The following is a 12306-nucleotide window of genomic DNA, read 5'->3' as shown; positions in this document are numbered from 1 at the left end:
ATCCCACATGCCACGGAGCAACTAAGCCCATGAGCCACAACTACTGAGCCTGCGCTCTAGAGCCCGCAAGCCACAACTACTGAAGCCCGCGTGCCTAGAGCCTGTGCTCCGCAACAAGAAAAGCCACTGCAATGAGAAGCCCGCGCACCGCGATGAAGAGTAGCCCCCGCTCGCTGCAACTAAAGAAAGCCCGCATGCAGCAACAAAGACCTAATGCAGCCAAAAATAAATAAATAAATTTATATTAAAGAAATCATTTATAGCACTCTTCCTCTGCAAGCTCTCAGGATAAGTACCAGTGCACAGGAAGTCTAGGGGAAAGAGGAATACATTAAATGACAGCAGGAGGTGCAATCAGCAAACTCCAGAAGGTAGGAAACTCTAAAAGACAAACAACCAGTTTTTTCAGCATAGAAAACACAAGATAATGTAAAAAGGTAGGGGCAACTTACAGATTAAAAGGGACTTGTGACATACTGATCAGTAGCAATATGTGAAACCTGGTTGGTTGGATCCTGCTTCCAAAATCAAACAGACAAACAAACAAAAAAACACCAACTAGAAAAAAAATATGAGGCACGTAGTGAAATTTGACAATAGACTGATTAGTAGATGATTTATTATTAATTTTTTAGGTATGATAATGGTAATGTGATAAGTTTTAAAAGAGTCCTTATCTTTCTGAGATACAGACTAAAACATTTACAGAAGAACTGATATGATATGGATTAGCTTCAAAATAAAGTAGGTTGAGGGGGAATGTATGCAGAGGCATAGATGAAACAAGATGAAACAACAGTTGTCATTGTTGAAGCTGGGTTTTTGACACATGGGGGGATTTTATATCATTCTCTACTTTTGCTTGAAATTTTCTGTAATAAGAAGTTAAAAGGGTTATGAACACTGTGAATGGCATAGCTGAGTAGATTTATTTTTCTCATGTTTTTTGCTTTCTCTTTTTGCCAATACTTATAATTTTTGCCATTTTTTTGTTGCCATGTAAGTCACTCTAAATTTTCTCAAGAGGTAGTGTGAGGTAAAGAATAAACAAAAAGGGCCTTCCCTGGTGGCACAGTGGTTGGGAGTCCGCCTGCGGATGCAGGGGACGCGGGTTCGTGCCCCGGTCCGGGAGGATCCCGCATGCCGCGGAGCGGCTGGGCCCGTGGGCCATGGCCGCTGGGTCTGCGCGCCTGGAGCCTGTGCTCCGCAACGGGAGGGGCCGCGACAGTGAGAGGCCCGCGTATCCCCGCAAAAAAAAAAAAGAAAAAAAAAAAGAATAAACAAAAAGATATTTGCCTGGCTACCTTTACATATGCATTTTCAGTTTCAATCATTATACTTTTTGAGGTCATTTATTGACCTATGTTGGAATTCCGTGATTGTCCTTTTTACCTTTTAATTAATTTTACTTCCCACATTCTGGGTGTTTTTCCCAAGTTCATCCTCTTTATTACTGATCAGTAGATAGATAAATGGATAGATAGCATATTTATATGAAATAAAGGAGATGATATCTGGATATATATCTATATATGTATGAATAGATATAGTTCAATCTGTACATAATCTATATATATATCTTTCTACCTATAGACATAGATAATATACATATATATATATATATGGTCTTCAGTGACAAGTCTGCTGTTGCTATTTCCACTATTGATTTTCATTGTACTGCACTTTATTTGTATTCCTGTATTCTTAATAGTGACAATGTCCTCTCTTAATTTACTGAGAATATAAAGCAGATCTCTAAATTTTTCTTCTCTCATTCAATAAATCCATTTCAGGTGGATGATTTTCTCCCAAACACATTGTGATTCTTCTTCCTTCTTTTGCAAATGCCATACTTTTTAGTCATTCCGAACTTCAGTAGTCTTTCTTGAGAAATTAGATCCAAAGCCCCTACTCAGCATCGGTTTGAGGGCAGGGAGATTTCTCGGGTCCAGAGTCAGAGGGTAGACTGGATGAACAGGCTACAGCCTGCCAATATCTGGAGCCAGAGGGTTAGCTGCTGTCATTCTAGTTCCCATTTCCAGCCTTATTAGTGTGGATTAATGCAGAGAAACCTAATCATTGTCAGGACTTAGTAATAAAACTCAGGGTGAATAGGAAAGCAATCAGCAGAGGCTGTCAGCACTGCATCAAGGACCACAGCAGATTTTTCATGCTTTTGCTGGATAACACATTACTAAAAGGAGATTGAATCATATAAACTTAAAATTTGAAAACAAATGTAGATTCTGAAGAATAAAAACAAGTGAACAAGCAAATAAAACTATTGGAGTTGCTCAACTGAATTTGGACTCTGGGATTCCTTTCCTATGCCAGGGCAAAAAAAAAAAAAAATGCAATTTCAGGAATTACTTGTGCCTCAGATAAACCACGAGTTTTAAGGCTGCATTGATAGCCACTGCTGTATAAAAATAAGCATACCAAAGTGAGAGACTTCTGGGGAGTTGAGCTTCTCCAATATTAGCTTTGTGACAAGTTCATCTGGAATGCTTTGGCCACTGATCAGCATCGACTGCAACTAAGAACAAACACAGATATTGTACATGATTGTATAATGTACCTGTGACACACAGCTTTTAAGGAAATCATAACAATTTTGAAAGATTTGTTTACCATAGCTCCTGATTCAGTGTCACTGGCAATCTGTTCTTCCAAAATTGGTAAAGCTAAAATATGAATTCAAAATAATAGCACAAATTGTTATTAGAATTTCCAAGTTAAGAAACATATTTCTGTGTTTTTTAACTAGTAACAAAGATTAACATTTGTGTCACTTTAGAGTTTACAAAGCACATTTATACACATTATGTCATTTAGGCCTAACTAAAGTATAAGGTAGCAGAATGTATTCCACAGAAAACTTGTCTCTGACACTCACTAGCTAAAGGATCTTGGGGAAACTAACTTCCCAAACACCTTTGCACCTTGCATGCTTGGGCCCTGTGTAGTATGCAAGGGGATACGAGGATGAAATGAGGTTGTATATGACAGTGATTTGGAAATTACAAAGTATCATACAAAGTATACAGTAGTATTACCAGTCCAGATACTGTTATAATCATACGTAGTTACATCTACAGCCCATGAATTTTGCACATTGATTGTATAAAAGGAAAATATGCATCAAGAAATGTTAAAAACAGATGAACACTGAAATTTATCTAGCAAAAAGGGGTCCTGAGGCTGAAATTCTAATAACTTGGTTCCTTTTTAAGAGGAGATATTTCATTCCATGATGGAAGATATCCTGGGACAGAAATGACAGGGGTATAACTTAGGGGAGGACCCAGGAGCTGATTATGTCCCTAGTTGCTAATAATCTATGGAAAGTTTGGTACTTTTTAAGATTTCCTACAAGTGAATTTTATTTTGATAAAAAAGGGGAAATTTTTAAAGTTTTGTGTGTGTGTGTGTTACGTGTTGCAGAATTGTTCTCTCCCCCAAGTTGTACCAGATCACAATATCACTAATGGCATGTGAAATGCTCATTTGATAACATTCTTGCCAACAATGATGGTAGAAACTTTAAAGATTCACTGCCAATTTATTAGGCAAATATAGATCAGCATTATTTTAATTAGCATTTCTTTGAGTAACAGTGAAGTTAAACTCTTTTCTTATATTTGTCCATTTTTATTTCCACTTTTATGAATTACAGATTCACTCTTTTGCTTATTTTTCTATAAAGGCATAAATGGTTTATTGATTAAAAGAATATTTATATACAAAGACATCAACCCCTGTCATATATATATTACAAAGAATGCAAAGCAAATTATAAATAATAAAAAAAATTTATCATTGAAGATAATTAAGTCTTGGAAAATCTCCCCAAGAGCAGCTATGAGAGTTCCATTTCTTTTCATATTTCACAGGGAGACACCCAAAACACACATATCCCCAATAGTTCTAAATTACAGAATTAGAGAATGGGAAGCAGTAGAATGGAGTCAAAGATGTTTCATAAACGTCCTAAATTCTATGACCAAAACTAAGACTAACAGAACGGCAAAACATGTTTGATGCTATTGTAAAGATAATGTTCACTGGGTTGATAGTGATGTGTGACAAAGCAAATATAGCAAATGTTAATCATAGACTCTAATAGATAGTAAGTAGATGGGCATATGGGTGTTCACTGTACAATGCTTTACATTTTAATGCATATTTGAAAGTTTTCATAATAAAATATTTGGGAGAAAAGATAAAATTTACCTTCTACACGAATACACTTCCATGCCTGTGTTATCTGTTGGGCTAATGTTGTCTTACCAACCCCCTTAAAAAGAAAAATATTATTTAAAACCCGATAGAATAGCTATTTGCCAATAAAACAGATATTTTAAAGATTCTATTGATGGTTACTATATTACATAATATTATCAAGTAAAATTTTTTTCCATACAATAAATAAAGAATGAACCCTAGATATTTATAGCTTCATTTTTCTCTATTAACTGTCCCGTTTGCCACATTTTATGAAGTGATTTTTTTTTTTAAATTAAGAAAATAGCCCTGAAAGCAGGAAGCTGTACCATAATGGTATTCTAGGTATTGCACTCTTCTGATTGTTAAATTTTGTAATTTTGAGTACAAATCATTTTGATTATATTGAGATTCATCATTTTATTTCCTGCCTAAAGCTTATTATAATTGTGAATGTCTTGACAGACTTCCATTTAGTAACTTTCAAGAGCAAAAATTCCTTCTTAATGGACATCTTTGAAAAGTATCATAGTTTAAAGATAGAAGTTCACTTTAATGAAGTAACACTTGCATCTGATTGCTTCCACTGTTGACTTTTAAAATTCTATTGTTTTTAGAAACATAATAGAAGTTACTGGAACCATTTCTTGACTCTGTTCCAGGGTCTCTAGAAAATCAAGTCAGCCCTTAGACTCTGCTATTCCGGAGAGGCTTTTATATTAACCACCTTAGGCCCTCTAATGGTAACTACCAACAAAGCTCAGAGGCTGAAAAAAGCTCTCATCTAGAGGTCCTTCCTAGAACTGCCTAGGAAGGCGAGCTATCTTACGACAGCCATTCTTGGTTTCTTCCTGTTTTGCAGAAAGACAATACATAGGTCTACTAACACACTGTGGGTAAAGATGAAGCACATCCCCTCTCAGGAGCTTTAGACACTGATGAGAGTATCCTCCATTTTTCTCTTTAGTGTCCTGTCTTCACATATCCAGAGAGCCTCACAACAAATTTCACAGAAAGTTTTATATGGATATTGAGTGTGAAATAACCTTGGGTCACATACTACTAACAATTGTCATGGTGCAGTGCTTTGATGAGTTAATTTATTCATAATATAAAAGCAAAGATAAATACAATCTAGGTTCCTTTTCAATAATAGTGTACAAGAGGAGAGAAAGTTATAATTTACAACCAATACTATATCAGAGTTTGTCATACAGTGAAAGTCTAACAAACACTCAAAAAAAAATTAGCACACGATGTGGTTTTCAATCTTGTATGGTAACATGAGATTATGACTTTAAAAATTAAAAAATATATTAAATAATAAGTTAGAAGAGATAACTTACTGGTTTCCCAAATACAACAAAGCAAACAGGTTTAGACAACATAAAGTTTTTGTCAGCTTCATCTTCATTAAATATATCCACAAAAGGATGCTCTTCTGTCTTCTCTTGAGAAGTCATAATACAAAATACTACAGTAAGAAAGAGTAAGATTGTTAAAGTGCCTAATTTAGGAGGAATGGGCAGGCAGGTTAGGGAGAACTAGAATATTCTGTGAATTTACTTAGCCCAGAAGCCGTTCCATGCCACTAAGAGATGGATTTTGCCAATAATGGCAAATAAGTTAAACTGATCTATTAAAACAATAATAGGTTCATAGTTTGAGACAGAAAGCAAAAGCCAGCTATATGCTATATAAGACAGCTAAAATAAAGTATCTTTGAAAGACTAAATTAAGGAAAACATACATACATGTATATATTCACATGTATGTTTTGATGTGTGTATTCTATTAAAGATCAAATTAGTGTACACACAACCAGCCAAACAAAAACCCAATAGCAAATGCTTTAAAAAATCAAACTAAATATGTTATATGTGTATACACATATAAATTAGTCAATGGGTATGTGTGTAGGGCCTACTAATGGCTCTAATTAGAAATCCTAATGGAAATGAGAAAATACATAGAACTGAAAAATAATGAATATAATATATATCAAAATATATAAGCTCACAATTTAAGAAGTTAGAAAAAGAAAAATAGATATTAAAAATTAATAAAATCGAAAAACATTATATAAAGAAGGGCAACAAGGCTAAATAGCAGTATTTTGAAGAGATTTACAAATAGAAAACTCTGTCAAGATTGATCAAGAACAGAAGATAGAAGGCACAATTAAATAATATTAAACATTGGTTTTTTAGAGGTGCGTTTTCTCACATCTCAAAACTAAGATTTTCCTATGTTTTCGTTGTTGTTGATTTCTTTCATTAATCAGAGACTGTTCTCCATATTACATTAATTCTTTGAAATTTGTTGAGTCTTGCCTTATGGCCTACCCCATGGTAATTTTCAAAAAAATTGTCTACATCAAGTTTGTGAATTTTATTGGTTAAATCTTCCATAATGCTTACTGATTTACTGTCTACTTGATCAAACAATATTAGACATAGGAGGAAGGACCACAGAGAAAATAATGCTGCAGATATATAGATAATAAGAGGCTATCATAAAGTTATCCCAAGTAAATTTGAAAACTTAGGCAAAATTGACAAATTACTAGAAAAATCAGCTTCTTAAGAAACAGAGAAAACTTGAGTGGTTCTATAACCATTAAGGAAACTGAATCAGTAACTAAAAATCTTCCCATAAGGAAACCAGATGGTTTTATTGAAGTGCTCCAAGTCTTGCAATCTTATAAACACTCCTTCAGAAAAAGGATAAAGTGGAGACTTCTTACTTAATTTATGGCTCTCATATAACCTCCATACCTATACCAGAGAATAGTCCAAAAAAGCAAAATGATATGCCAACTTCATTCATGAACAAGATTTTTTTTTTTTTTTTTTTTGGCGATATGTGGGCTTCTCACTGTGGTGGCTTCTCCCATTGCAGAGCACAGGCTCCGGACACACAGGCTCAGCGGCCATGGCTCATGGGCCCAGCCGCTCTGCGGCATGTGGGATCTTCCCGGACTGGGGCACGAACCCGTGTCCCCTGCATCGGCAGGCGGACTCTCAACCACTGTGCCACCAGGGAAGCCCACCATGAATAAGATTTTTAAAAATCCTAATCAAAGTATTAGCAAGTTGAATCTAGCAATATATGAAGGAGATAATAACATCATGGCCAAGTTGGGCTTCCCCAGGAATTCAAGGATGGTTAGTATGAGAAAATTAATTTATCATATTAAAATAAATTTAAGGAGAAAAACTATATGATTATCTTAATAGATGTAGAAATAGTATGAGACAATTCAACACCCTTTAATGTTGAATAAAAGATAAACCTCTTAGCAACTAAGAATAGAAGGGAACTTCTTTTATTGATAAAGGGTATGAATGAAAGACACCCTTATATTTAATGATTAAATATTTAAAATGTTCTTTTTAAGACAAAAGAAAGAAAAGTGTAATTATTCCCAGTTGATATGAATGTCTACATAGAAAACCCAAATATGTCACAGATAAATTTTAAGAATAAAATAATCCAATTTGCTGAATTCAAAACCATTATACAAAATTCAGTTGCATTTCTATATATCAAAAATAGCTAGAACATGTAACCAAATATAAATATGACTTAGCAGCAAAAATATAAAATAAACAGGATTAAATAGTACAAAAGATATACAAGCCCTTTATGGAAAAGTTACAAAACCTTATGAAAATACTTTAATGAATAGACTTGAAAAATGAAACAAAACTTTGTCCCAGTGGTCTGGGACATTGTTCACAGAACAATGAAAAATGGGTTGGAGGGGGCTATATACTTCCAGGTAAATGCGATATGATTACATTTCTCTGTGGAAGTTAAGAATATTCAAATGGGCTTAATATACCAATATTATTTTAAGATGACAATATGAAATAAGATGTAGTAAGAAGTATTACTAGTACATTAAAAAGATTTGAGATGAAAACTTCAGGAACTAAAGGGCTGAAATTCCAAGTTTTTAAAAAATACCATCAAAATAAGTAATGCTAGTATAAAATGTAATTGTAAAGGAGAAAATGCATCTAAACCTCTTAGAGAGATCATGCATTTATTAAGGAGTCTCCGTAAAGCACACTAAAACCAGGGCGATAAGGCCCGGGATGGGCATATCTAGTTGGATGTCTAAGTACCTTGAGTTTTGAACCCCAAGATTACTCCCAAATGCTCTGTATTAACAGAAGTAACCTTCTCATTTATGGAAGAGAGCAGCCTCTCCATGCCTCACCTGAGGCAGATGCCTCAGAAGACAATGCTCGACTTTTACAAGCTTATTTCCCCTCATAGCTTCTAGAGCAGTAACTGGGGTCAAGTGTCAGCCCAGCCCAACTGGGGAGGCACTGGACAGGAAGAAAGGTGTTATGCACCTAAAGAGCTCCAGGGCCTGGCTATGAGTGTACCAACAGGAACCAGGAGAACACGCCTGGGAAAGATCTTGAGGGTGTCAGGTGAGGGGAATGCAGACTGGATAGGAGTTTATTGATGGTGGGCTGTCTCGCATGACTCATAGTTTAACATCCTAGCTAGGACACCTGGAGCAAGTCCTAATTCACTGCTGGTAAGGTTACTTGAAGCTTGGAAAAAAACAATGAGGTGTAAATGCCAGAACTGCCTTGACAGGGCACAGAGGCAGGTGTTAAATACTCACAGAAGTGGCATGTTAAGTCGATTTATTATGTTAGGCCAGAGAACCATCAGCCTACTCTGCTCTTTGGGATGGACAGAGGGCACTCTTTTCATTAAGATATTAAGGAATGAGCTAGTAAGGGAGCACTGGCATCACTACGAAGCTCAGTGATGGCTGTCCTTTTTTGGGCCAGGATTTAAAGTAAGGGAGAGGGTTTCCCTGGTGGTGCAGTGGTTGAGAGTCTGCCTGCCGATGCAGGGGACACGGGTTCCTGCCCTGGTCCAGGAAGATCCCACATGCCGCGGAGCGGCTGGGCCTGTGAGCCATGGCCGCTGAGCCTGCGCCTCCGGAGCCTGTGCTCCGCAATGGGAGAGGCCACAACAGTGAGAGGCCCGCATACCGCAAAAAAATAAAATAAAATAAAATAAAAAATAAATAAAATAAAGTAAGGGAGAGGCCGCTATGATACTGGGTTCTCATGTGTCAGTGGGGATGACAGGGTCTGGAAGAGCAGAGGCCAGGTGGCAGCCCTTAACTGTGAGAAACAAAGTAGGTATAATTACTATAATAGGCAGCAAGCCCAGAATGGCCACAAGCAAGACCCACAGAGATCTGCGGTGATAGTGATAAACCATGGGCTCCCTAGGGGTGAGACAGATGAGCAGTCGATGAAAGTGTTGATTAACTTACATTTCTAAAAACGAAAAAGGGTAAGTGAACCAAAGGCTGATGTCAGCAGCCACAGTGGAAGTCATGATTCCTTCTTCATGATCCCAGAGCCCATTGACTGAAGGGATGGCAAGGAGTCCTCGAGGATCTAGCCTACAACTCCATAGCAAGTATTTATAATAGGGATTCCCCAATCCTTCCCCAAGAGAACCTACAACAATTAACCAGAGAAATAGATACTGTGGAAATAGGAATATTCTCCTCTTTGAACAGTTATAGGACACAGGGTCTCAGCTGACATCAATACCAGCAGATCCAAAATGCCATCATAGCCTCGTATTAGAGCGAGGGCAAATGGAGAACCAGTGATAAATGGAACCTTGGCTCAAGTCTGTCTTACAGTGCATCCAAAGGGTCTGAAGGATCACTCGGTGGTTATTTTCCTGGGCCTTGAGTGCATAACAGGGATTGCAGCTGGAAAAACCTTCACAGGGATTCCCTAACTGTGGAATAAGGGCCACTGTGGTTGAAAAGGCCCAGTGGAAGCTCATGAAACTGCATACCTGCTCCTTAGCCTCTGCCCTAGATAGACAATAGTAAATCATCCTGAATGAAATGGAAGAGTGCTATCCCAAAACTATTTAAAAGATGCATTGTCCTGTTTAATTCTCTAGTCTGAGTTTCTGCAAAAACCAGATCATGACAGATGATATTGGACCATTGTAAATGTAACTAGGGGCAGCCCCAACTGCAACTACTGTGCAGAGAACTTTACTAGATGGACACAGCTTCTTATACTTGATATATAGCTACTCAGCTGGAAAATGCATTTTTTTTTCAATACACATCAAGGAGGAGGATCAGAAGCAGTCTGTATTTACTTAGAACAGTCAGCAATGGACATTTAGTCTTACCCCGGGACTCTCCTGCTCTTTGTAACAAATATAGCACAAAGGGGTCTTGTTGATCCACAATATTGACAATATCAGACCTGGTGAGTGGGAAGAAGCAAGTGTTCTGATAAGACGTATGGGCAGCAGAAAATGGGAAATAAACCTACAAAGATTCGAGGACCTGTTATATTGGTGTAGTTTTAAAAGGCCAGTGGTCTGGGACATTCTGAGACATTCTCTCCAAGGTAAAGGACAAGTTACTGTACCTTACACCTTCTATCTCTAAAAAAGAGGTGCAATATTTTGTAAGTCTCTTTAGTTTTTGGAGACAGCATGTAGCACATTTGGGAATACTGCTCTGATCCATTTAAGGGGTGACTTGGAAAGCTGTCAGTTTTGAGTAGGGCCGAGAGCAAGAGAGAGCTCTGCAGCAGTTTCAGGCTACGGTGCCGACGCCTTGCTTCATGGGCCATATACCTGGCCAGATCCCACGATGCTAGAGGTAGCTGTGCTGGGTAGGATACCTTTTGGAATCTTAGAATGCCTGGCCATGGGACGTCACACGAAAGTGCCCATCGTGAGCTGGGTATGTCAGACAATCAAGTCCTCAAGTTGGGCAGGCACAGCAGTAATCCACTTAATGAGAAAAATGGAACACTGGGATCAGGCCAAATACATTTCATAAGCAAGCAGCCTAGACACCCCCATGTTACCTATCTTTGGTTCACCAATGTCCCTTGGCTCATACCTCATATGGAATTCCCCGGGAACAGCTCATAAAAAAACGAAAACAAAAATCATGGATGAATCACGATATATTGGTGCAAGCTGTAAACGGAATGCTTTCAGACTTTAGTCCCATTCAGGTGTAGCCCTGAGAGATGGTGATTAGGGGAAGTCCTCCTGGTGGGTAGGGCTTTAAGCAGTATTCCTAGGTCCTCAATTTGGAGAACAGTGCTGAATGGCTTGGTGCAGGGCCTGGAAGGAGCAAGACTGGATGATAAGAGAAGAGCTCTGGGGAAGAAGCATGTGAATGGGGCTATGAGAGTGGTGTAACAAACATGATATATGGTGATCCCCAATGAGTCACACCCTTGTATAAGGAGTTATTGCACTGGCAGGTGGAGGTAGTTGCTGCTGCATAATTGGGGGCAGGGAGATATCTGTATTTTTGATAAATGGATCTATCTTCCTTTTCTTTTAGAAACTGGGACCACACACAGCCTTGAAGAACCAGTGACAAGGTGCTGGAAATTTAATGTGTGGGGAGGGGAGTGACTATGAGTGGCACAAAGAGTGGAACGTAGCAGATGTTATTAGTGCCCTGCCCCTATCCACTTGATATGTGCCTTTTCCAGGGATGGCCAGCCCCACTTCCAAGGGCTGGCATGTGTGATTCTTTGTCTAAGGACTCTTTGTCTAAGGACTCTTTCTAGCTGCCAGAACTTATTCTGCCTGAGCACAGGGCAGACTAGAAGTTACAGGGAATTAATGTTCTGCCATAGCAGCCCTCAACCAATAACTGATGGGAGTTGGTGAATAAATACCCCAGCTCCCTTTCCCCTTACAAGGAGTAACTGGGACAGACATCCAAGCATTCCCCAGTGAATTCAGCCCACAGAGAAATTTGCTTGATAATATTCCCTTCATTAGCTTTCTTCCCTTTCCTGCTGTTGTTCGCTAGATTATTGCCCATGTAAACGATTTGTCCTCAAATTTTGTCTCAGGATCTACTTCTGGGTGAACAAAACTAAGACCAGGTTCGAATGAAAGTGCTTAATTATAGTATAACATAATAATTGGAAACTAAATATTGGAAAACCAGAGTTCTACAGTTATTTCGAGTTGTTATCCTAAATAAAAACATTGTGCAAATACTTAACTCATGTTCAG

General features: G+C 37.9%; 1 protein-coding gene across 2 annotated transcripts in view; it reads right to left on the bottom strand.

The window, feature by feature from the left end:
* Window positions 1-10314, bottom strand: part of AK9 (adenylate kinase 9) — a 117590-nt gene extending 107276 nt beyond the window's left edge. Inside the window, exons 1-5 of one of the 2 annotated variants that reach the window (XM_065888941.1) lie at window positions 10159-10314; window positions 5571-5698; window positions 4234-4297; window positions 2632-2684; window positions 2440-2536 (exon numbers count right to left, since the gene is read on the bottom strand). In XM_065888941.1, coding sequence (XP_065745013.1) covers window positions 2440-2536; window positions 2632-2684; window positions 4234-4297; window positions 5571-5698; window positions 10159-10174 — 358 coding nt within the window. In that variant the 5' untranslated portion in view covers window positions 10175-10314. Of the gene's footprint in view, window positions 1-2439; window positions 2537-2631; window positions 2685-4233; window positions 4298-5570; window positions 5699-10158 lie in introns of those variants that run through there. The other variant, XM_065888940.1, reaches the window with a different exon arrangement.
* Between the last annotated feature and the right edge of the window lie 1992 nt (window positions 10315-12306).

Source organism: Phocoena phocoena, chromosome 12 (genome assembly GCF_963924675.1).
Source record: "Phocoena phocoena chromosome 12, mPhoPho1.1, whole genome shotgun sequence".
NCBI lineage: Eukaryota > Metazoa > Chordata > Mammalia > Artiodactyla > Phocoenidae > Phocoena > Phocoena phocoena.
The sequence above is the reverse complement of the archived record's forward strand: the minus strand, read 5'-3'. Positions and strand labels throughout refer to the sequence as shown.